The sequence below is a fragment of the Centruroides sculpturatus genome, unplaced genomic scaffold (genome assembly GCF_000671375.1).
Source record: "Centruroides sculpturatus isolate CEXI.00-Female unplaced genomic scaffold, Cexi_2.0 scaffold221, whole genome shotgun sequence".
Classification (NCBI taxonomy): domain Eukaryota; kingdom Metazoa; phylum Arthropoda; class Arachnida; order Scorpiones; family Buthidae; genus Centruroides; species Centruroides sculpturatus.
This window is the reverse complement of record NW_019384612.1, coordinates 247,232-274,966: the sequence shown is the minus strand read 5'-3', so window position 1 is coordinate 274,966 and position 27,735 is coordinate 247,232. Positions and strand designations below refer to the sequence as shown.

Here is a 27,735-nt window from a genome sequence, read left to right as displayed (position 1 = left end):
TCAAATGGTGCATTAGCAACATTAGCGCAAAAACTGACCTTAAGATAACCATATAAATAAAAAAGATGCGTTCGCAAAATTAAGTCAGTTAAAATTTAACATTGTTTATGCCAAAACAATATTTTTTTGATAAATATTTAAAAAAAGTGTTCAAAATTATTTATTTTGTACATACAGTATTTTAATATTTTTCATTCAAAATATTTTATAAACATAAAAATTGGCTTTTTCTCAAGAAAAAACTTTTCTAAATCATTTATTTTATCATTAGGTATTATTATAATAATAGACAGATGTCATCGTTTCTCGAAATACAATATCTTTTTTATTCCGCTGTCGATAGCGGGACACGTGTTCTGCAGCCATCTTGTATTTTCTCGTGCGCGTGGAATTGTGGGATCTCTCGTATGACTGGACCTAGTTTCAAGAACTCTCTTGAGTCGATTGCGATTAAACCTCATTTCAGTCGAGATTGAAACGGTCGATGGACGTTGCACCAAGGCGAACAGGGTATAAGGCTCTAGTTTAGTAGTGTTACAGAGTATAATACGTATATTTTAATATAATTTTTAAAAGAAACAAAACCACTGAGAAATGTTACCTGTGTTTAACAACGGGTTCGGAAAACTTTGAAAATGTTAACAACGGGTTCGGCCGAACCTGTGCGAACCCGCTGAATATCACCACTGATCGTTCGGTACATTATTTCCAAGAAATACGCCAACAGATATTTGTTGAGATTAGATGAAACTTTCCATTGGTCAGTTTTCTAATTAATGGACAGTCAAACATTTCTTACAGAAATATAGGTTTTATTGGATATATATGAAAAGCAATTATATATTTAAAAGATATCATAAAATATATATGAACAGACAGTGCAGATCATGTATGTCGTTCTGTCAAGGGGACAAGACAAGAAGTGATTAGTGACCAGATTTTGGAGATCATGTGATGTTACTTTAAGATGGTACTGTATTTATTTGGGTACTTGTGAATCTTTGGTACAGATGGTGGCTCCATCCTGGCGACCAACATCTCAACTAGTACCTGTATCCCTTTGAAACAAATTGACTTGGTCAATTGAATTTTGACAAACAAATCTTTGAAAAAAGCCCATTTACCTGTCCCGTGTTATTCCTGACATATCTCTGGTCACCAAGGAGACCAAAGATATGTTGGGAATAACACGGGACAGGTAAATGGGCTTTTTCAAAGATTTGTTTGTCAAAATTCGATTTCACAACATTCGCATTTTCAACTTTTCAACGAGCAACACGTGCAAATCTCACACTACTGCCTTTTTGTAGAGAATGTTGTCATTTTGAATTTTATTTTGACTTGGTTCTCCATCCCCCTACAAATCTGTTTTTTTTTTATATGCGCATGATTTGGGCACCTAATACTCTGTTCCAAATTGCAACTCTTGAAATGTATTCTTTCATACCTCTAAAGCTGGTTACCCAGCAGGCAGTACAATTTTATAAACAAGACATAGTCTTGTCAATTATATGATAATGAATTTTAACATTGCCAAGTGTGTTATAAGTTATGTAGAACTCTTAAGAAATGAAAAAAGGGGAGAGAGTTGAATACCATATAACTCCTTGGGTGATCTTGTTACTTCAGATGAGAGCATGATGTGGCAATCCCAAGGGTGCTCTCTTAGTGAACTTGACTGTATTAGATTTTTCTATGGATATGCTCTGGGCATAATTATGGAAACTAAATGATTTCAGCATTCTTTGATGATATCATTGTCCTGATCTGATTGTCTGGATTCTTCAGATTTTCTAATTCCAAGCATTGTGATTGGACTTGGGGAATCTGAAGAATTAAGGCATTGAAAATAAATCTAGAATCCAAGAATGCATCCATGGTCTTATTTTTGGTGAAGACTTATTAACAGAATATCTGGTATATACAGTATTTCAGTTCTAATCAATTAGATGATATCTTGATGATAAGTATATTATTTTTAATCTAATGTAATCTGTTATTATTTTAATTTTTTTAGATTAAAATGATGACGGAGAACATTCGATTTAAAAANTTGTTATTTTTCACATAAGTATTCAAAATTAAATAACCCGAAAGATCTTTATTTGTTTATTCAAATTACATATTCACATGCAATTATAAAATGATAATAATGTTTTTGGCGATTTTCATAACGATATTGGCTATTTTAGGTTATTTTATCTGGCAATCCAAGATGGCGCTCCATGCTTTCATGTGCTGTTAAGGTTAAGATCAACATGAGTTTGTTAAAGTGTGGTTATAGTGTTTCAATGAGGTATTTACACCGTCGTTTGTGGCGGTACAATCAGTGGTTATCGACTCCACATCGTTACAGAAACTTATCCGCACTTCACTGTTTAAGCAGGAATCTGAATTTCAGTATTAAACCGATTGCATCAGACTATTCAACAGACAAATATCTATTGACAAATGTTTACAGATTGAATTCCTATTACAGTTGTCAAAATGTCAGGTATTATTGCAGTAAGAAAGATGAGGATAAACAGGACAATCCAACGGAAAGTACTAATGGTGAGAAGAAAGAACTTAGTAATGTGTCGTCGGTCAATGCATTATCGGCTATAACTGTACCAGAAGTTTGGCCTGTGGTTCCAGTTATCGCAGTTAATAGGAATCCAGTTTTTCCACAATTTATCAAAGTTCTCGAGGTTATTATTCTGTATCCATTTCTAAAATACAAGATAAAGTAAGATTAGAATTATGTTCTGCAAATGATTCGATGAAATCATATAAACAGATTAGATATATATTAAAGTACAGTCGAATCCACTTAATAGAGCACCAGATAAGGAAATGGTTTATTTCGTAGAGCACGCTTCTATTTTTTTGATTTTTTTCTATATGTTTTGTATAGCATAGTAAGACTTCTATAAATATATCAACAGATAGCAGAGCAATGTGTTTAAACAAGTATCATATCTGCATCATTTTTAGAGCAGCAGTCTGCATGAGGGAGCACTATTCTAAGGGAGATTTATAAGGATGTATCTTTAATCGTTCGCAGTGGTGATATTCGAAATATTTAACAAAGGGTTCGCTAACAGANGAATCCAGAAGTGCATTGTTGCTGATGGTGCACGCTTTCAACACTGTGTACAGTAGATTACTTGGCAAGTTAGTTGCATCTGTGCTGAATAAATGTTTATTACTTTCTTAGTGTTTTCTGTTCTTAACTGTAAGTGTTTCTGGTGAACCAAGTATTGTTTTGTACCAAATGTACCAGTTTTTCATTTTGTAATTGGACTTTTTTGCCTATCTCTGTTAGTTTCTGAGTTAATTTTCTTTAGTCTTGTATTTTACCAATAGGAACATTAAATTCAAATTCACATTCAACAGACTGCACAATTCCTATAGATGTCAATTACTTCAGTGGCACTATGACAGGTGGTTTAAAATTATAGGGGATGTATGGGCTTTCCTTTGAATCTTGTATATATGCAAGAATCTGCACCTGTATATTTTGCACATGTCATATTGCTGTGATATGTGCAAAAATATATAGGTGCAGATTCTTTAATAAAGCACAGGTTAATAGTTAACATTATTAACACAATGTAAACATTTGTGTTAATAATGTTATGTTATCAAAAAAAATTTTATAGAAATATTGTATTATTGTTATATTATACTCATATAATAATTACTGTAATCAGCTATGTGAAAAAAAAAATAAACTATTTTATTTCAGTCTTTTCACAATTAATTGTTGAATCTCTCGTGTTTAATTCATATCCCATTTATAACTTGAATTGTTTTTATGTGGTGTAATCAAAATTATTGAAGTGAAGAATGAGAATTATAATTGAAGAACAATTATTTGGTTCCTTTCTTCAATGAGGAACATATTTTGAAAGCCAGCAAACATCCTGAATGCTGCTGATGTGAATAACTTCAAGCAATAAATAGTTTGGATTAACAAAAATACTCTGTATTTGCTAAATATTGAATTTACAATTTCTTGTTCAAAGATAATTTATGCATCTAATATTAAAATATAATTAATAAATAAAACAAAAAATAGAAATAATAAAATTGTTTTTATTCAGATATCTAATCCAGAATTAATTGAAATCATCAGAAAGAATGTTCGATTAAATCAACCATATGCAGGCGTCTTTTTGAAAAGAGAAGAAAGGTAAAGTTTAAGTTATATTTTTACTTACATATTTTAGATTATATATGAAAATAATAATACAATAATATCAAAACATTTTAAATTTACGAGAAACAAGACATCTGGTATAATTCAAATATAAACTCCAAATTATTCTTATGCATGAACAAAATATTTTTTGAAGCTTCTACTAAATAAATACAATTTCATCTTGTGTACTTTCATGCTTTGCAATTCATTTTCAAGATTAGATATTTTAAATTCTAAAATGAATAAAGATCAAACTTCTAAAAATTATTCGAAAGAATAAATTTTAGAAATAACTTTTAGCTTTTGTAAATTTGAATGTTTGTTAGAAATTAATGCATTTATCTTTGAATATGAGTTAAAAAAACTCAAATTACTAAATTGAAAAGTGTGTCAGAATTTATTTAACAGAAAATTTCAGTTTAAATATCATTTTATCAAAGTTTATAAAAAGAAATATTATAAATTTCTTAGGTGTTTGTTGATTTTGATCAATTTTATTTATAAATACAAATTGTACTTGGATTTGAAATGAATATTATGTTAGAAAGACTATGAATTTGTTTACAATAATTTTAGTAACAAAATAAAATGTGGTCCTTGAAATTATTATTCAAAAAGAATATGCTTTATTGAAATCTTTTTCCAATGATAACTAGAAATAATTATGATTTTAAGAAATAAATCCTGACTATTTTAACTAATATTCATAAGCTTTTCTTAAATTTGCTAATACAGAATGAAGGAATTTTTAATTTATTAGATTTATTTGTTATTTTTTAAATTTGGAAATCTTTTAACATAAGTATTATGATGATCAAATTTTTATTTATATTTTAAGTGATGACGAAGTCATGGAAAAGTTGGATGACTTATATCCAGTAGGAACTTTTGTACAGATTCATGAATTACAAGATTTGGGAGAAAAATTACGAATGATTGTGATGGCCTATAGAAGGTAAAAAAAAAAATTAAAGAAAAAAAAGATACAGTGCATTTTCACTTGGTCTTTTTCACACCAGGAACTCATCTAAAATGCACTGAAGTTCAACATTTTCTTGAGGCTATGAAATCAGTAAGTTATGTAAAAGACTAAAAATGTTCACTGGTGATTGGATAATAATGCAAAATAAATATATGATGATAGGTCAAAAGTCAAGGGATACATATCTTATAATGGGTTAATCTCTTCAAGCTCTTACTAATGCAGCCATATGGAAGGCAACAAGTTGCTAGTATTGTTTGGTATGGATGACTACCCATACATTGATTACCCATACTGTATGGACCTACTGTATGGATGACTACCCACCCATACAGTTGATTGTGCTGGATTCATGGACTGTAGGCTTGCTTCCATTATGTTTCACAGATGCTATGAGGGTTTCATATCAGGATTATGGGGGTTAAATCATGGTGGTAAAGTTGTTTGAGTGTTCTTTGAGCCACTTCCTTGCAACTAAAGACTAATGACACACTGCGTTATTTTGTACAAATACCCCTTCCTACCAAAGTGCTTGAGAATCAGGAAGATGATTTGCAATAATGTCCTTGTATTGCAAACCTGCCATTGGAGCTCCCAATGGCAGGTTTGCAATACAAGGACATTACTGTGGTGGAGTGAGGCACATAAAAGTGGCCAAGGAGGATCAATGTTGCCCATGTTTAACATTGATAAAATTTTGTGTTGTCAGCAATTATATGCAAATGGGTTGTTGGCTACCACATCCCATAGAATGCAAGTAGGAAAGTCCTTTCTGAAACTTGTGGTCAATCTACATCAAATTGGCAGTGATCTCATGCAAGTAGCCATCTGTTAGCCATTAGTATGGACAGGAGGTATATGCATTTAAAATTGCAATATATGTGCATAAATATGCATGTAAAAATGCCAGGTTTACGCATGTTAAAAGCCCAGTAATATACATTGAAATTTGTAGGTTGAAATGCATAATACTTAGTTCTGTCTGTAAGTAAAACTAATATCACACTGTTTAGGTGGTAGGGGATAAATCTGTAACAATAGGTGACACAAGGGATTTGAAAATTATGCTATTTATTTATGCTATTTAATTGCTTATTATTGAATTTATTTCTATACATACAATTGCTTATAAGATGTTTGAGGATGACTAAATAAACCTAGTTTTCCTCATCCTATATTTAAGTCACTGGTCTGAAGTAGTCATGTTTTTGTTTACACCATTATACAAATGACGAGAAATGAGTAAATTCTCTTAAATTATTAACTAATTATAGATTTAGTGTTGAAGTTGATAGTAATGTTTTGTTTTTAACTGACATCATGAATTCTTCTAAAGTTAGTTTCAGTGCAACTAGAACTTAACCTGTGATTAGTTACTGTGTTGGCTTGTTTTGATGCTTCATATCACACTGATGTCATAACATTTCAACATGCTGAGATACTTGAAACTGTTTTTTTAGAAGGAAGAAATTTATGTCATACATTACAATAAAGAAATTTTCCGCCTATTTTAAATATTTAGAATCCAAACTTCCGTACGTACTTTCTTGGTAAATCAGCCGTCATTTTTGCTGTTTTATCTATATTATTGGTTGAACCAAACTTAATATAATGGAATTTTTTTTTGCATGTGTTCCATATTCTAAAGTTTGATTACTTTGCTGTCAAGAAATTATCTTTTTTTACATTTAATTAAACATCATATTTTTACAATTTTTTGAAAGATTTAAATGTAACATTAAATTAATAAATATAACATTTACAATAATATGAATTAATTGGGTTAAATAATAATTTTAACTCAGTTAATTCAAAGGATCTAATCTAGCAATTGTTTGGCTCGTGCTTACAAATGTTTATATTTGTATATAAACACCATGCCAGGGTAAAGTAATAGCTGGCTTCTTAGCCAGTGGTTGTAGCAACAGTGCAATAGTGGGAGATTATTGACTGTGGGTGCTGAATAGTCCCCAGTTAGCATCATATTGATTAAAAGTGCAGCATGTAAACTCTTCTTTAATTGCTATAGCCATGACATTTGGTCTTTCAGTGTATTACATTCGAAAATTCTGGACACTGAAGTTTATTAAAAACACAAATTTATTTATTTATACATAGGCAATGTTGCTAGGACAATACTGTAGCCAGTGTTTCCCAACCTGTGTGCTGCAATACAAGTGTGTCACAAGAGTGCCTCAGATATGTCATGGAAATAATAAATATTTTTTAGAATTTTGAATAAGCTTTTTTTTTTAAAATTTCATTTATTTTTCATCTTTTTACTGCCAACTGATCAAAGGGAGAAGGAGGTATTCACTGAAATGCTGATTGTTGCAAAATTTTCAGCTTCATCATACCTCCATCACAAAAGTTGCATACATCTATTCATATGTCTTTGTACCAACTTTTTGGAGCATGTACAGTACAGTATACTGCTGAATTATTAGACACATTGACTAAAATCATACTTTTTTTTTCATAATATTGTTTAAAGAATGAGTATTTTTTCATATTATTCTTATTTACTATCATATCTGAAACACTTAAAAAGGTTGTTTTTTTATATGGAAACACTGTAAATGTAAAAAAATTAACTTTATACTACTTAAAGGGAAGTGATAGAGGTTCATAGTAAGGTAGCATAGCCCCATTTATCAGAACAAAAATTAAAAAATGTATAAAGAGTATTCCTTGTGATCCCTTTGTAAAATTGAAGGTTTTTGTCTTGGTAAGTTTAATTTCTGTATTATCAAAAATTTTTTAAAATCAACTGTAATTTAATTTAAATTTTAAGCAGATATTAAAATGGACAACTTTTTAATTAGAAAAGAATTTTAACATTTTTATTTTAAGAATTATGGTGTGTTGCAGTAATCTAATTAAATTCAAAGTGTGCTGCTAATTCAAAATGATTGGGAAACACTGCTTTAGGATAATGAACTTTAGTGTCTGGGATTTTTAAATGTAATACCTCATATATTTATTTTTACAATATTATCCAATCACCAGTGGGTACTTTTACTTTTAACATGATTTTTTGAGATAACAGCCTCAAATAAAAGCTTAGTTCACACGAAGCATGATTTGTTGGCAAAAGCGAAAAACAGAGCGAACAACATGTCAAACATGACATCGTTTTTGGTGAATTTTACCATTTTGTGAATCGCTTCAAAGTTCGGAACTGTCAGGCTTTTCCTCTAGTGAAAAAATTTTGCACCAATCATATTCCTGCTAGTTGTCACATGGTTCTTGTTGTTTTCAAGATGGCTACAGAAACTTTCTCACGCAATAGGGTACATGTAATTATGGATTTTTCATATTTCTCTCACCCAGCATCATTTTCTTTTTGACTTATTTTTCTTTCTCAATAAATAAACAAATTTGATTAATGACAGAATATCAGAATCAGCCATTTTGGTTTTTGAGATGACGTTTTTGCTTGCTTGCAAATGATTGGCTGCTTAAAATTCGCAATTACTATTTGCTTTTGGTTGTATGGATCAATTTCACTAAGCGAATAAAAATCGCTTTTCACGTTCGTTTTCGCTATTTGTTCAGTGTGAACTAAGCTTTAGAGTATTTTAGATGATGTGAAAAGGACAAGTGAAGATGTTATTTAGACAATCAAAGTTCATGTTTTTAATGAATATCGTTAAAAGGTTAATTAAATTTAAATTGTTATTTTGGTAATAAGTCTTTAATATAATTATTTTTATTTTCAGAATTCGTATTCTTAAACAAATAACAGGTAACAAAATTATGTTTTTTTATTTATTTAATTTTTTACATTATTAAAATAGATATTTATTTTAATATTTCAGATAATGATGTTTATACTAAAAAAAGGAAAAGAAATCGAAAAAATAACAATCAAAAAAGTGAATCTCAGGTTGAACCCCAAGTTTTGCCATCTCCTCCTAAAGTTTTGATGGTTGAAGTTGAAAATGTCACTCATCAAAAGTTTGAAATGAATGAAAAAGTGAAGGTAAAATTTTTAAAAAAGATTAAGTAGTTGAAATTATTTCGTTTTAATTTAAAATTAAATTTATCAAAAAGATAAAGATAAAAACACGATTTCCAAAAAGTAAACTATATTTAGCTGAATTTATTCTGACATTAAATATGAAAAAAATATATATATACTGTATCGTAATCTTTGTTTTTCTGATGATTGTAATTTGTATTTAGATATTTATATTGTTTTGATATTATAATGATGATAATCTCATTATCCTTTAAACATTGCAAAAGATAATTGATATAATAGTTGATTTTGGCCAGTGTATTGATTTATTTCACATTAATTTGAGCAGAAGTTTAAATCTCTTCTCTTTAAATCGCCGGCACGTTGGATGGCAGTTAATGTGTTAAAGTATAATGTTTACAGTATCATAATTATAAGAATTAATTTTATAACCAATTATATTACCAACATTTTGAATTCATGTAAAATGTATATTTTAAACAGGCTTTCACACAAGAAATTGTAAAAACAATTAGAGACATTATTTCAATGAATCCACTCTATAGAGAATCTATTCAATTAATGATTCAAGCTGGACAGCGAGTAGTTGATAATCCAGTTTATTTATCAGATTTGGGTAAGTATAACAAAAGTAGATTATTAAATAATGAAGCAAAAGTATTGGTATATCATTAAACAGTTTTGGAGAAATTATTGCAATTTTTGTTTATGATTTTACTTTGACGTAAGCATGTTACTGTATGTAACATGGACTACTAAAAGATGGTTGATGTGTTAAAAGAACTTCTTAAATTTATTTGTACTTGATTGTCTCTTGTTCTTGTTTTAATTGTTAGGAGTAAGCATAAGATTGCTTGAGAGAATGTATCATACAGGAATATAGAACAAAGATAGATATACAGGCTTTATTAATTTTAGATGATGTTCATTTTGGATAATATGTCCCTTGTTGGTTTTCTTTATTTTACATCAATCTTTATGCAGAAGTTACATGTGGTTTTAAAGTGGCAACTTTTCATTATAAAAGGAAAAGTATGGTAAAATTCTATTAAAATAATAAAAATTAAAAGTTGATCTAGGGAAACTTGTATATTCCATAAATTATAAAAGAAGAGAGTGTAATAAAATACTATTAAACTCTAAAATATAAAAAGCCAGTAAGAAGAAATTTTGTATATTCTAAAAAAAAAAATAAAACTTAATAAAATTGTTAAAAGTAGGTGTGATAATCAGTTTATGACTATCATTTATACACATATAGATCATATATCAGTTATAAATGTTTAAAATACATCTTCCCAAATNGTTACTGTATGTAATATGGACTACTAAAAGATGGTTGATGTGTTAAAAGAACTTCTTAAATTTATTTGTACTTGATTGTCTCTTGTTCTTGTTTTAATTGTTAGGAGTAAGCATAAGATTGCTTGAGAGAATGTATCATACAGGAATATAGAACAAAGATAGATATACAGGCTTTATTAATTTTAGATGATGTTCATTTTGGATAATATGTCCCTTGTTGGTTTTCTTTATTTTACATCAATCTTTATGCAGAAGTTACATGTGGTTTTAAAGTGGCAACTTTTCATTATAAAAGGAAAAGTATGGTAAAATTCTATTAAAATAATAAAAATTAAAAGTTGATCTAGGGAAACTTGTATATTCCATAAATTATAAAAGAAGAGAGTGTAATAAAATACTATTAAACTCTAAAATATAAAAAGCCAGTAAGAAGAAATTTTGTATATTCTAAAAAAAAAAATAAAACTTAATAAAATTGTTAAAAGTAGGTGTGATAATCAGTTTATGACTATCATTTATACACATATAGATCATATATCAGTTATAAATGTTTAAAATACATCTTCCCAAATTAATTTTACAAAAATGGAAATCTTATTTATTAAACAATCTTCATTTTTTTGAGAATGATTTAGAATACTTTGATTTTAACTATTAATATATTTTAATTTGTATATGAGAGTTCTAGATTTGAACATGGTTTTTATCTGATCTTTTGAATATTCTAAGTGTTAAAACACTTAGAATATCTAAACTTATTAAAGATGCAAAACAAGTTATAATTATTTATTATTTCATTTCTTCTTAATAAACATGCACATGGATTTTAAAAAAATTACAGTAGAGCCTCGATTATCCGACCCCCGATTAACCGACACCTCGGTTAACCAACCGCCCTAGTTGGCAAATTTCAAATGTCCGCTAGTGATGTGGCGCTACAATATTTGGCTATGTCTTGGCTACCTTAATATTATTTTTAAGTGTTTTAGCTGGCAACACTCATTCGACCATGAAAGGGAGCCAGTATTTAAACGAGGCTTAATTTTCTAATTTTTAACGCTACAATAGCAACAATTATTATTTTAAATAATTTTTGTTAGGCTTAACATCGATGAAAATTCAACGCAAAGTAGGTTAATAGCTATATACTAATTACATGGGATNATAAAATATATAATATTATAATTAACAAACATATTCACTTGGTATAATTTCTTTTTCAAGTTTACTGTTTTTTTATAAGAAAAACTACAGAACAAGTGTTTTTAGAAAATTATAAAAATGTTGCTTGCAGCAAACAAATTTCAAATTTAAATCATACAACATGAATTTTAAACAAATAATTAACAAAATTAACATTTAATATAATTGTGTATATAAATATACATACATGTACAATTCTGATACATGTATATTTATGTATATATACACATGCACAAACAGGATGTATCAGATATGTTTGGCTAAATTTCATATGCTTATAGAGAGAGAAAACTGAAATAAAAAAATTGACATTGTTCTATTCCGAAGCTTCATTAATAAGTGTTTAAATGTCAAAATGTAATGATGTTATTAACATTTTTGAATTCTATGAAATGTCTCTGTAATATAATTTTATCTGTGAATAGTTCATTCCTGAGAACACAAAGATTAATACTACTTCACAAACATTGTTGACAAGGTTGTACTTCTGGAGGAAAATAGTGTGACTCAAGTATTTGCACTTGCTGTAAATGGTATTTATACAATTAGTATTTATAAAGAATACTCCATACATTTAAGTGAGTTGCATTGATTATTCTAGCTATTTGTCTTGTACTTGTATAAGGATCTTCATTAATTATAGCAGTAACTTGCTCCTCTGTATTTGGCATTTGTGTGGTTTTTGCTCTTCTATCTATGGTGATTATTGAAAGTTCCTTATGTCTTTATGTCTCAAAGAGGCTAATGAACTATTACAAAAGTACAATTAGCTGAATTAATTAAATAAATATAATTTAATTAAGAGGGATTGATTGAAAAATGAGTTGTTTAATAAAGGTGTATAATCAGTAAACTAATTTAATTACTGATAAATTACTTAGTTAGACTTAAAAAAATGGAAATGATATCCCTAATTTAATAACCTGCTAATTAAATTTCAGATTAAAAAAAAAAGGACCTTGAACTTTTTTATTAAGATTAAGTCTGAAATTTGGTTAAATATTTCTGAAACACCTTATATATAAACAACAATGCATATGTCTGCATATGTAATGTAATGTGAGAGTAGCCAAGGGTATAGGGAAATTACCTATATCACTTACTGGCACACGATCGTGTGATCGGCTCTCTAAACGTTTTATAGGAGGGCGATAATCGCTATATGATCCGAACTGCGAAGTTCAGATGCTCGTCAGGATTCCTTGACACCAGTTAATCACACTTATTATACGCGGATTAACACGCGTTTGCGATCTGATTCAGAATCAATTTAAGAGACATTTGAGTAAATTAAACAAGAGTAAATTTAATAATCTAAAAACAACGAATACAAATATCAATGAACGACAATTAAGCGACAAACTATAGGCTAAGACTTATTCTAGGTTGATGCGCGATCGAGAGAGAGAGCTCACAAAATTTGTGATAAAACATACAACCTGTTTAGTTGTCGTCGTCTGCTTCTCTGTAGGTAAAGGACTCCTTGTAGATAGAATTCATTTACTTTCGTACAGGAGATCAATACGTGCACAAAATATAAAAGTGTCACTTCTACGTGTAGACTCGGGACTTAGTCTATGGGACTTCGTTAAGGGCGTTGGCCATCTGGAGGAGAACTGTGTGGAGTTTAGATGCTTCGGATCTGTCGAAGAACTCCCTGAATTCGGACAAGTTCCCTCTATATCTTCTGAATTTCGACCAATCATCGGCCAGTAACTCTTTCGTGAGAACGGACGAAAGGGGGATGAATGAGGGGTAACCATTTCCCATCTGAGCGAGATTTTTAACCAGATAAGAAAAAGTCAGAGGATGTTCTCTTCTGTGAAAGGAAGTAGCATCTGTTATCTGGTTTTTCCCACGTCCAAAACACTATTTTTCACAAAAAATGAAGTAATATTTTGTGTCAATATTTTACCATTATTAATAAAAATTCATAAATTAGACCCAGGGCCTTTCGGGTCTCACAGTAAATATATGTATGCACAGATATTATGTTACATATACATAAAAAATTTGTATCCAAAATTAAAGTTCAAAGCATTTTAAGAAAATAGGTAACAGAATTGCAGGTAACTGAAATGTAGATAACAGAATTTATTGGAATTTTATATGCAAAAATTCCTATGAAATATTATAGTCAAAAATGAATAAATCTTGAATTTACTGGTTAAAGCTGTATATTCATTTGTGAATGGTTCTCTCTTTAATCCGACAAATTCTTTCGGTAGCCTATCTTACAGCATCAGGTTAATGAATTCTTTTATTATATTTTTACATATGCATTTTGAACTGGTTTCATATTTCCAATTCCTCTTCAGTGTTCTATAAATTACAATTATAGAAATTAAGTTAACAAAAAATATACAGATTAAAAAATCAATGAAGTATCTAGATGTTAAGTCACATAACATAAACACATTATTAATACCTTTAAGGATTTTACACATTTCCTTTTATCTTCAGTTAGATTGTTACATTGATACGGCACTTTCATTTTATCACATTATATTGCCTATCTTGGTATGAATCACAGTATGATTTAACAATTGCTATAATCAATAATAACACAATCATAAAAATCATAAAATGACATATAAATAGTTTTAAAAAACTTATAAAGTTTTCAAAATATTATACGTACAGGTTTTTTCGAAAAAAAATATATTCTACTAAACCAACAGTACTGGGCATAAAATGTAATATGTTGAAAATATTGCTATAAATGACAAACAATGATAAAATTAAGACACAAAAATTTTTCTAAAAAAGAGGTATTTTTCTCCTTTACAAAAAATATACATATGGATTTTTTTCTTGTTTTTTTGTTTTAATATTCCTTGAACATTATTCTATTCATCAATTTTGGGCTTAGATCTGCAATATAATTAAACATTGCTACAAATAACAATATATAACAACAATATAATTATAGCATTCGTAACAGATAAATTGTACAAAGATTTTTATAAAAATATACATACAGGTTTGTTTCTTATTCCGTANCTACGTACCTCATTACAGTCTTTATCCCTGGGATGTTTTGTATTTTTTCATCTATTTCTTTCATTACTAATTAGTAATGAAAGAAATAGATTTTCTGAAAATGAAAATGAATAAATTTTCATTTTGGGTAAGTTATGATTGTGAGAACCTACAGATCAGTACAGATGAATAGGACAAATCTGATGGTTTTTTTATGGCTAAATAATTCTTATGATACAAACTATATTGTTAACAAAGTTAATAATCAGCATCATTCTTTAACAAAGATATTACTTAATTCATGTTGTATTTAGAGTAGCGGTTCTCAATTTTTTTTTTTTGCTTATGGACCCCTTTCCCTCTTAATTTTCTTTTTGTGGACCTCTATAGACATTGCACAGAAAAAAACCTTATATTTTTCACTAATAAAAAAAGAAAGGAAAACGTTAAGAAATGTCACTGTCAAGTGACATGATGCTGATTGTATAAGATTCTCCTAACAAACCCAGGTTTATAATCTCTCTTTGACCTTTGTCAATGATATATATATGTCATATATGTATTCAATATTTTAAATAATTTATATTTTAACTCTTATGCAAGAAATGAGTAATAAAGAAATTAACAATATATATACTGTAGAAATTTAATTCTCAATAAAACAATTGTTCTGAAGTAGAACTACCCTGTAGACCATTAAAATATCACTGTGAACCCCCAATTCGGTATTTTTTTTTCTGTGGGCCCCCAGTAATGTTACATGGACCCTGGTTGAGAACCACTGATTTAGAGGAATAAAAAGCTGAAATTTAGTTTTCAGTATTCCAGATATGCTGTTATTGGTTTATATTTTGAGATCTGGCTTAGTTATACTGTACTTTATGTACAGTATAATTCATCCAGATAAAAGAAGAAATTAGGATCAGCAATATTTCAAAGGCTATAAATAAGACTTGGAGATCTTGTGTCTATAATATTAAACAGAATACCTTCTGTAAATATATGGAGTGATACACATATATATTCATTTAACGTGATGGTCATCTTAGATTAGCTCACTTCTGCCAATAAATGTATTTCTTTCCTTGATGCTAGAAAGATAATTATGCACTGAAAATGTTTCATATTAAACATTTTGATAACCTTAATTTGGCAGTTTTTGTTATTGACAATGTGATACCAAGTTTTACATATTTTTAAGATAGTTATGAGTATCTATTCTCTCCAAATAAAAACATGTTGAAAATAAGCCTACAAATTGAATTTTGACTTGTTGGTGTGAGCTTTGGGAATAATGGTATTGTAATTATTTTAAATAAACTTTCTAAAGACCAATTCTGAAAAGGATAATGAAAGAAAATCCATATTTTTTTTTTAAGTCTTCAATATCTGAAAGGTCACTACGGAAGACTTTTATTAAGCTTTCATTAATGATTTTTGAGCTTCGATTTTGTTCATCACTTTATTTAGAAAATGTGGTTACAAATATTTAAATTTTTAGAAATAAATTGTTTTTTCTGGTAACAAATTATATTAGTAAACAAGGAATGTTTCCAGCCTATCTTAGGCCAATATCATCTTGTAGATCCAAACGTTTGAACATTGGAACAACTATTAGGAACACGTTACAAATTTAACAATAACATTTAAATTATAAACTAATAAATATAAATTAAAGATAATTATTTATATTTAAAATAAAAGTAAAACAAAACATAAAATTAATTTAAAAGTATTAATTATAATATCAAGAAGTTTAAAATCATAATAATGGAATGTATTAATAACAGGATAATATTTTCTGCTTTACCTTTATGCATGCAACATTTCATATGTTTTAAATTGTTTGATTTTTTAAACTATTCAATTTTTGTTCTGATCTGAGGATAACCTTTAAACAAGGTTAAAAATGTTTGTTTGATTAATAAATTGGTGTTTTTTGACTTAAAATATACAGGATAATATAAAAAAAACAGATTAGATTATATATTTAAACTTAGAAATAAAATGTATAGTGAGTCTGCATGAATCCTTGGACTAGTGAAGATGATGCTTGGAAGTTTTGATCAATAATCTGACACATGCTTTTTCTGCATCATTAACAGTTAAATGTGTGATGTCAAATTTGTTTACATGCCATTGAGTTTACTTTACTTTCAATTATTCAGCAATCTTCTTAATCTGTCTTGTTTTGGTCCCATGTATGTTTGATTACTGAGATAGTACTGTATTTTAATTACAAATTATAGTCACTCTGTATGTATATGAGTGTGTATGTATATATGTTGTATAGGTATATTAAAGTAATCAATTCTAAGATTGTACTGAAGTTAGATTTGACTTGATTGGTAACCTTTGATGCCAAAAGATTTCTTTAGACTCACTATATACCTTATTTCTAAATTTAAACACATTTCTCTTATTAATTATTGTTTTTACACTTCTTTGTTGTTAATTAATGTTTTTGAATTAGTTTATAACATTTTGTTTTTACTTTAAGTGTAAATACTATTTGTCAATCTAAATTTTTTTGGTTTATAACTTAAATATTGTTGTTTGATGTGTAATATATTTGAAATGATGATCCATTATTTTAAAATTTGTATCTGTAAGCTGATGTTGGCTCAAGATGAGCCAAAAACATTCTTTGTTTGCTAATAAACTTTATCTATTAAAAAAGGCAATTTATTTCTAATTATTGACAATTTGGTGTCAGAATTTGCCATATTTGAAAAAGGGATTACATTTTTTCAGATGAACTTTTTAAATCAATATAGACTATTTTAATGTAATTTATTTTAAAATTATTATTATTATTAAATATAATTTTATTAAATTTTAGAGTCTTGTAGTTCCAAAACCTGTTCTTGAAGTTATAGAAGAAGAATTAAATAAACTCTCTTTCCTAGATAATCATTCATCAGAATTTAGGTAATAAAATATTCTCATTATTCTTTTTTAAACAATGAATTAACTTTTTCTGTGATAGACAATTTATTGAAAAATTATATTTTGTTTCATATAGAAAACCAAGCCTGAATTATAGTAATAAAATTAAATGATACAGCTGGCTTAATTATCAAGCTAGATATTGGCTAATTAACTATATAGATATGTTGTAATTTGGACTAAAAGTTGAAACCTAAAGTTACCTTAAAAAAGTTTCTTAGTAACAAGAATATATGATTACATTGATTCAGTTATTCAGTACAATATAAATTACATGTACTCTATGTTTTATGTATTTTAAATAATACAGTAATTTTGAAAAATTAATATCTTAATATTTTTTTAAATTTTGGAATACATTTACTTTGACTTATATCTAGACAAAGAATTCAATCTTCAGAATACTTTTATTACATATTAGTTGAAAATTAAAGCTGGGGGAAAAGATGTGAAAGAAAGAAAATTGGAAATTCTTACATAAAATAAGCAAACAAATAATCAGGCTTAATTTTCAAAAATTTCGGAGTTTTATATATTTTAAATCAGCGGTCCCCAACCTTTTTATCGCCACGGACCGGTCAATGTTTGATATTTTACCGCGGCCCACTGAGGGGGGGACATTGATTGTTTATATTTTAGATTGATATAATTTAATAATTTTAATTTAATTGTATTTAAACATGCCTTCAAAATAAAATATAGTTACACCAAAAAATGAATATAATGTGATTTAACATTTTAACTCATTAGAATGTTAAGTCAATGAAAACCCTGAGCTTGTTTCTTTGCAACAAGACGGTTCCATCTGGGGGTAATAGGAGACAATGACACCCGAAGTGTGTTTCTTATGTCCAGTTTATTCCGTTGTCCCGTCGTCCATTGAAAGTTGCACAAACCTGAGAGAAATACACTATAGTAAATAAAATGGAAATACCAGTAATTTAATGTTCCTTGGGTGGCCTGGTACCATTTGATTCATGGACCGGTACCGGTTTGCAGCCCGTGGGTTGAGGACCACTGTTTTAAATGATATATTGTACTTGAAAGAGCATTCCCTTTGCACACCAATAATGCCACTGTAGCAACATTGATAGTATACACCATAACTCCAATGGTGTAACTATGATGATTTGCTAGGTTATTAATATATACTACAAGTTCACTATAATTACTGTGATATGCATAGTGTTTATCATAACTCTATAGATATTTCTACAATGACATCAATAGTATATGTCACTTGTTCACTGGTACTGCTGTGGCAATGTGTGTCTACATCACAATTTAACATGCATTATTATGATGATAATATGTGTAAAATCATAAATACAAGTTATTATATAAGTTTTTCATTCATAAAAATAAAAAAGAGGAACTTTGTGAAAATACTCAAAGTAAATGCAAGTTTGATTTTGAACTGTTTGGCAGCCCACCACTGGCCAAGCAGTTCCATTTCCTGAACACTGGGAGTTCGGTTTTGGGTTCACGCCTTGCCAGGATGGGCTGGCCACGTGGAGTTTTTTGGGTTTTCTTCATATCTGTAATACCTGAATAGGGGCCATTTACTCTTAAAAAGACTTCCTGGAAGGCATCCCTCTAGGCAGATCGCCCAAATGTTGTGTTGCCATAACTTAACAAGCAAACAAACAAACATTGAACTGTTTGGAGACAGTTTTAAGCAGTGACGATAAGATAAAAAACAAAAAAACAAGTTATTGAGATTATTGAGAATGGCACTGATGATGATGGAGTAGTGTTGCACAATATGATGAATGGTATTATGTTACTGAAAATGAGGATATGTTATATAGAACAGTTACCAGTTTTATATGAGTGAGTGACTGACTACTCATATAAAAAAATTTTTGGAGTACAAGTTTATATCTATATTGGGTCTGAGTGATTATTAAAAGACTTGTAGAGTTTTAAGTTAAGAGATTAAAAAATTTCTTAGTGTCAAGCACTACTGTAATATTAAAATTTTGGAGTGCAAACAGTTAGTCCTTTCAATTACATCATATCATTGACAAGTGGGGATTTCCATCAAAAATATTGTACAGTCTATTAAAATTTTGTTATGTTATAATTTTTTCTGAGTTTTTGTGGCCTAAAAGATTAAATTGACTATTTTATAATTTCTGAGTATTTTATGATTTCTGAGTAGTTAGATCATAATTTGAAAATAACATTTTTTCATATTGTTATTTATTTATAACTCTTATAAAGATTTGAACATTTTGTAACTATTATTTTACCTTTTCTAGTGTTACAAGAAATTATTTAGATTGGTTGACAAATATACCTTGGGGTAAAACAAGTGTTGAAAATCTTGATTTGAAACGCGCCAAAGAAGTGTTAGAAGAAGATCATTATGGAATGGATGATGTGAAAAAGCGTATTTTAGTAAGCTAGTAATATTGTTCAAAAATATAATATATATCTGAACAAAATCAAAAATAATTTTCCTTTTGTGTCTTTTTGAATATTTTAAGGAATTTATTGCAGTTAGTAATTTACGTGGTTCAACACAAGGCAAAATTTTATGTTTTTATGGTCCCCCAGGAGTTGGAAAAACAAGTATTGCAAAATCTATTGCAAAAGCTTTAAATAGAGAGGTAATTGCTTTTATTCAAATGTAAACATCCATAAACCTGGTTATTAGATTAAAGCCAAACAATTACCAGATTACATCAGATTATATTAATGTTACTATTAATAATTAAATGCTAAATAATTTGGTCTTGAGGTAGGCTATTGACATTGTGAGTAATCAGTATAGTTATATCTAAATTAATAACTCTGAAAGTGAAGATTGGACAGAGGTCTTGGTAGCTTAACTGGCAATGCAACTACACAGTAAGCAGGCGTTGCAGGTTTGAGTCCCATTTTGGGCCAATTCTTTTCTTCCGGAATCTTCTAATTTAATTATTAAAACATTATTTTTGTTATATTTATCAAAAGATGGTGCTTAATGCTTTCCTCTAGGCCAAATTACTTAACATTTAATTATTAATAGTAACATTAATATAACCTGATATAATCTGGCAATAGTTTGGTAATTGCTTTATTTTTAAATCTGTATACATAGACGAATTCTAAAAAGTTGTTTATGTACACCAGGACGAAATATCAATATGAAATGGAAACATCTCTGTTTATGAAATAATACTGAAGTGAAATTTTATACAAATGCTGCTTTAACCATTAAGCAAACAATCACATTATAATAGCAATACTTTATTCAAAAATTAGATGTTTTCAACCTATTTGATAGACCATATTCAGGATATGGAACAATTATAAATAGCACATGGAAACATTAATCTTTGAAATAAATACAAACATTTGAAAGCAATTAAATACTTAAATATGCCAAAATAACATTATCAACTACAATAACACTTGCATAACTTGCATAAATGACTACTGCTAAAAATATGCACACACTCATTACATCATCAACAGGATTACAGGAATAGCAGTAGCACTAGGATATAAGAGCAAAAAAATGATTGCAATTAGTCCAAACATTTTGTCTCTAAAATCAATGCCAACATTCTAACAACAAGATGTTCACATTCTCCAACACATTGGCAATTGGCATCCAATTGTACAAAAGGAATTAGCCAGGAAATGAAATGCTTTGGTGGTTTACAAACATATTCTTATGATATACAGAGTTTTAAGAAATGATAAAGATAGGATTCAAAGCACAAAAAAAAAATAAGTATACGAGATACTGACTAAGATGAATATCATTAGCACAAATATGGCCTAATTAATTATACTAGGAAGAATTTTATTCAGCAAATATATGAGCACAAATATAATGCTTGTCAAAAAGAAACATCACAGCTCTAGCCAGTTTTATCAGCATAGAGGATACTGAAATAATATGGAAGGATACAAAGATAATCAGGAACAGCACTTCTCCAGTTCATGGGTACACAGTGGAAAGAATGGAAATATTTAAGCAGAAGTTAATGGGTGAATGCTTGAATCTCATAATAATATGTAAAAATGCACATTAATTAACAAGTTAAGAATATGCACATCAATACATTTTTAATGCAAATATCCACATAGTTATGTACAGTTGACCCCCTATAACGAGGTAGATACGTTCTGCTTTTTATGAAATTCATGTTCTATGAGTCCTTAAATACATGAGCCAATCACAGCCCAGCACGTATGCACTTTATGGACTACAGCTGTTTGAAAGGTTTTCTTCCATAAAATTAATCGATTCTAGACTAATTTGATTCAACATTTCCAAAACACATAATTTTTTGGGAATAATCCATATAAACTATGCTATAAATAAAAAATTGTAGGACTACTTACCGAGTGTGCACCATTCGACAATGCCATTGCTTAAGCTTGTTTTTGGAGACATCATTAATAGAAATAATTTTTATGGCCGTTGAATAAGAAATGTTTTTTTTACAAGAAATGCATAAAATTACAGTACTGTATTAGACTTATGGTACCTAATTTATATACTGTACAGACGATAGTAAACTCAACTTACCCGCCTAAAATCTCCGTAGCATGTAAGTAGTTCAGCTGCTCATCCACTATTGGTCCAGATTCGACCAATCCTGTCGCGACACAAGTCGGCGATGATGTTTTACCGCATTTTATGAGTTTCTTTTAGCGTCTTTATACGAATATGGTCACAATTTTTTCACAGCTATATATGTATCTGCATTATATGAACCCGTTTTATAGGGGAGTCNGGTTCTACATAAGTGAAAAATAAGCAAATAATTTTGTTTATTAATACAATATAATTAAAAATACATATAAATTTTTAATTTTTAAAACGTATTTTATCATAAAATAAAGTGAAATGTTTTTATTTAAAACTTTTAGTATCGGATCTCTCACATTTTTTGGAAAAAAGTATCCATCTTTAATTGTTTGCATTTTTGTTTTCTTTCATTGAGAATTTCGGAATATGGTCGAATGGATGCGATGATGCTTCTTTTTACATTTGCACTTCGCTCCCAATTATTGTCTAACTCACAAAGTTCATCCATCAAACTTTCCATAGTTGAAAGGATACATTAACCCGACGAAGAGCTACAGACGAGCGGAGACACTGATTGGCCATCCGTAGCGCATGTATAAGGTCAGTTTGAATGGGAAAATTGAAGGTGGCTAAGGAGAGATAGATATTGTCTGGCTAATAAAAAAGTATCGTCTGGCCAACAAGAAGTAGATTTGTCTCACTAAGGATAGTTTGTGATCACTGGAAGTGCTACTGTGTCGTAAGGTGTTTTCCTGAACGAATTGATACGGGATACATTCATTGGCGCTATGGATTCGGACGCCATTTATTGGACAATTAAGTTTGATAACTTGACTCGTGGGTACCTAAACGTTTAGTATTTTAATATTAATTTAATGCAAATGTATATATACCCAATAATATTAAACAGAAAAACTAAATATATTCGATAAAAATCTTTGTTTTAACGAATGTACAGTGTCGCGGCTCGGTAAATACGTCAACACTGAAATGAAAATCATTCTTGCATAGGGAAAATCGGGAAATTACACCGCGAAATGGTAAATTGTGTGGCGGTGTAAACCGAGGACTACCTGTATAATGATAGCCTAGTAAATACTAAATCTTTTAACAATGATTACAAATTTATTTAGCATTTATGATGGAGATTTCTTAATAAATGATGATTTTTAGTATTTTAGATTTAGTGTCGGAGGAATGACTGATGTAGCAGAAATCAAAGGGCATAGGTAAATAAAAACTTTATTATATGAGGAATAATTTTTTAATATAAAAACATAAATATTATTTTAAAAAAATTGAAGAACTTTTATCAGTTATTTCTATAGATTATAAAAATATCTGTCTTCATTGATGTAGTTTTATAATGTATCTTTAGACAAATTAATACTTTTAATTTAAGTGATGTTGAACCATTTATGAAGAGAATGAATTTATTTTGATATTTTAGAAATATTTCATATTACAGTTTTTGTTTTATTAACTTTTCATTAATATGAAATAATAAATACTAAATTTGAATATTATAATTCATTTTCTTTCATTTAAAAGAATTATGAACTATGACTACAAGGTCATTAAACATTACCAACTAAGTTAGGGAAGACTCGTGTGCTTTTGTAACCTTTGAAATTATCATTTTTTGAAAAGTTCTTAATAAAATTTTATTTTTTAATAGAGAACTAAAAAATATAGAAAAATTGAGATGGTTCCATTTGAGATTTCAAAGTTGACTCTTGTTCCATCCAGGAAAATGGACTAGACTTTATTTTTATTAAAAAAAAGGCTCCTTGGAAATATTAAACTTTCATTTTTATCAGTTTTTTTTTTTATAGAAACATATGTTTTTTGAGTTATTGACTTGTAACATCTTAAGTGAAATACCCTGTATATAAAATCTTTTTGATTATACAGTGTGTTTTCAAATTCCTGTTATAAACTTATGGGACAGATTCCTTAAGGGAAACTAAGATAAAAATATTCAGTAACATTTTTTGAATAAAGCCATTATTAAGGAGTTATAGATGTTTAAAGCTTATTGATGTCACTTCTGGAATTTGATGCATTTGAAAAGGTTTAAAAAGTGTGCATATTTTTTTTAATCATAATTTTTTATTTTCATTAAACCAAATACTTTATATGTATTGTAACAGGAGTTTTCCATATTGTATTGCCCATTGTATGTCATTTTTGTCAAAGTTAATGGCTGTGGGAAAGAAGTACCTTCACAGCAAATAAAGCCAACTGTGGTGCTTCCAGGAAGTGCTGCACCCCTTAAGCTGGATGCACACATGCAGCCCGGCAAGGAAAAGCGGCAGGATGACATCATTTTTTCTCGCTGCAGAAGTCAATTTTGTGCCACTTTTCTTGTACCACAAAAGTTGGTTGAATTTTATCTTTTGCAACAACCGCTGCCAAGATGCGTTTCTATCGGCCAATAACAGTTTGTCTGGTAGTCATGTGAGAAAATACAATCACGTGGTGTTTTAATGACGGAAAGTTCGACACGGTTAACCGAGATAACTAACATCAGAATAAAGAGGAAAGGATAATAAATTTAACACAAATTCTACACAAATAATCATATATAATTTAATTCAAAGAACAAAACAACTGAATCTTACTCGAAATAGTATTCTTTATCGAGGAATAAGCGTATTTTGTACACCAGTTCTGTATCAATCCAAGAAAATATCTCTAATTCAAAATCTTCGTTGGAATCTTCGACAAAATCTTATAACTAAACAAGGCAAGTGACAATATCAGTATCGTTTGCCATCTTGAATACTGAACTCATGCGCCAAAATGTAAGCAGATCTTTGCTGCGCGGCAAAGATGCATTTGCAACATCACTTTTCTTTGCTGTGCCGCATGTGTGCATCCGGCTTTACTTTGACAAGACCATATTTTATTTAGTTGAAGATAGCTCATCAACAAGTACCCAAACCATTGCACATGGTATGTGTATGGCTCACAGCATCATGTTTGTTCAAACAAAACTACACCCTTATCATCTCAAGAAGGTAGTACATGCAATAAATCCAGCCTATTCTGTACCACATACTGACTTCTATAGATGATTTCTACACCTTTGTGTAGATGTGCTCTCGTTTCGACAGCTAACTTTTTTCATAGATGAAGCCATCCATATTCACCAGGGAAGCTGCTCTCAATTTCTTGAAACAGCCACATTTGGGATGAAAAAAACCCACATACTATGCATTCCAGGAAAGGTTTGGCATCAATGTATAGGCAATGCTGATTGTTCAATTGGATCGTATCTTCTTCCACACCATTTGACAGGTCACAAGTACTTGACCTTCTTATAAGAAGTGCTGCCAGAGTTATTGGAAGATGTACCATTGAACGTTTGGCAACAAATGTGGTTTCAACATGATGGTCACCACTATACTTGCACATGCTATCTGTGATCATCTTGACCAAATATTCGAGAGAAGATGAATAGACTGAGATGGCCCGATATCTTGACCTCTGCAATTGCTGGATTTAGCTCCACTTGACTTTTTCCTTTGGAATCACAAGAAGAATTGTATTTATGAGACCCCTGTAAATCAGAGGAAGATCTGCTGCACAAATTATCACCACAGCACAAAAATTTCAACATATATAACATATTTTTGAGCAAGTGTACCAGAATATGCTTTTCAGATACAATTGTTTGTATAGACATTGGAGGTTGCTATATAGAACAGCTCTTATATGGATCAGGATGCAAAGCAAACAAAACATTTAAGAAGTATTACATATTTTTACAAGACTTTTGCATTTAAATACATAAAAGTAAAGTATAAAGTTTTAAGATGAATCTACTTATTTCTCTTCTTAAAAACCTTTTAATTTAAATAAAAATAAAACATAAATTTGTCCTCATTTGTATGAAAACCCAGAAATGATGTCACTGAACTTTAAATGTCTGTAACATGTCAAACGACGGCCATATTAATTTGGGCTACTTTAATACTATTATTTTTAATTAAATTCTAGATAGTTGGGCACTGGAGGTAGGAATTAGGTGCCATATCTTATTAAATTTAATAATTATAATTAAATTAATAATTAATTTAGAATATTCTGGAAAAAAGAATCAGTCGGAGTGGGTCTCGAACTTGAAGTCCCACTTACCATGCTAACGTGTTGCCAGTTATGGGTCGGAGGTCTAGTAGGCAATGCAATACATTTTAATTAAACAAATGTAGCTAGATAATAAATTCAACTTGATTATTTAATCGGATTCTTAAATATTATTGATGAATCATGCTATTTGTTATTTGGTTGTTTTCAAATAATCTTATTAATTGCAAATATTTAGTAAAATGATCAGTTTTTTCAGAGGATTATAAGAAATTAATTTTAAGTTTTGTTTTTAGACGGACTTATGTTGGTGCAATGCCTGGAAAAATAGTACAATGCTTAAAGAAAACTAAAACAGAAAATCCACTTGTTCTTATTGATGAGGTAAGGTTAATAAACCTTATAATATTAATACAATTGATTTTTTTTCCTTTTATCTGTAAATATATAGGATGAGTCAACAGCACCTTGCATTCTTTCATTCCAAATGTATCGATCAATTTTGTAAATGTTATATAGCAGGGATGGCCAACCTGTGGCTCGCGAGCCACATGCGGCTCTTTGAAGGATTATTTGTGGCTCTCGATAAATGTACCCAAGTTCCCTCCTGGTTATTAGATTAAAGCCAAACAATTACCAGATTACATCAGGTTATATTAATGTTACTATTAATAATTAAATGCTAAATAATTTGGTCTTGANTGTCTTTTATAGTCTAAAGTATTTGATTTTTTTGAGATTTCAGATATTTCTGGTAATATACTCAACATATTTTTTGAAATGTACTATTTCATTTTTCTGTAAGATTTACGTTTATTCAAACATTTTATGTTAGTAACTTAATGAATGAGCTAACGTAATTTTATTATATAGATTATCTATGTATATTGTTTTACGTATTAATATTAAAAATGTAATGAAATTTTATGTTTAGACATAATATATTTTGCCTTAGGCTTCACATCACATACATCAAAACAAATGAAATACATATAAAGCAAAGCATCTTTCAGGAAAATTAAGTCCACTTGTCTGTTTTGTTTGGTTTTAAATCCACTGTGCAATAGACTAAACAACACTAAATATGGATACAATATCAAACACAACAGAACACAATACATAACTTATTATCTCATGTACAGTACATGGACAATATAAAACTTTACACATTTGTACAAGTATAGCTAAATCACCTATCAGACTTTGCCTATTTTTACTATAATCCCTTCCACTAAGTTACCTATATTTCGCACACAGTGTAAAATTGTGCCGAAAGCATAAACACAATCTGCTGAATGTCCAAGTCGTCTCTCACTCTTGTGTTATACTTGTATGTTTTCAGTGCTGTTTTTGCTTTATTTTTGGTGCTTGGTTATGGTGCTTGTATACTATATTGTGTGTTGTTTGTCAATTTTTTAACAATTTTTTCTTGCAAATTTTCTTTGTAGACAACTTTTGAGCACCCCCTACATTTTGTATCCTTCAGTTCAAAATTTCCCAAACAGAACTTTTTAAAC

General features: G+C 29.2%; 1 protein-coding gene across 1 annotated transcript in view; it reads left to right on the top strand.

The window, feature by feature from the left end:
- The first annotated feature begins 2,191 nt into the window (after nt 1-2,191).
- LOC111625267 (lon protease homolog, mitochondrial-like) overlaps nt 2,192-27,735 on the top strand; it is a 71,923-nt gene continuing 46,379 nt past the window's right edge. Inside the window, exons 1-11 of the mRNA XM_023368369.1 lie at nt 2,192-2,690; nt 4,089-4,177; nt 5,025-5,141; nt 8,891-8,916; nt 8,990-9,153; nt 9,637-9,816; nt 17,486-17,574; nt 19,857-19,995; nt 20,085-20,207; nt 23,300-23,355; nt 26,515-26,602. Of these exons, the coding sequence (XP_023224137.1) occupies nt 2,226-2,690; nt 4,089-4,177; nt 5,025-5,141; nt 8,891-8,916; nt 8,990-9,153; nt 9,637-9,816; nt 17,486-17,574; nt 19,857-19,995; nt 20,085-20,207; nt 23,300-23,355; nt 26,515-26,602 (1,536 nt within the window). The 5' untranslated portion in view covers nt 2,192-2,225. The remainder of the gene's footprint in view (nt 2,691-4,088; nt 4,178-5,024; nt 5,142-8,890; nt 8,917-8,989; nt 9,154-9,636; nt 9,817-17,485; nt 17,575-19,856; nt 19,996-20,084; nt 20,208-23,299; nt 23,356-26,514; nt 26,603-27,735) is intronic.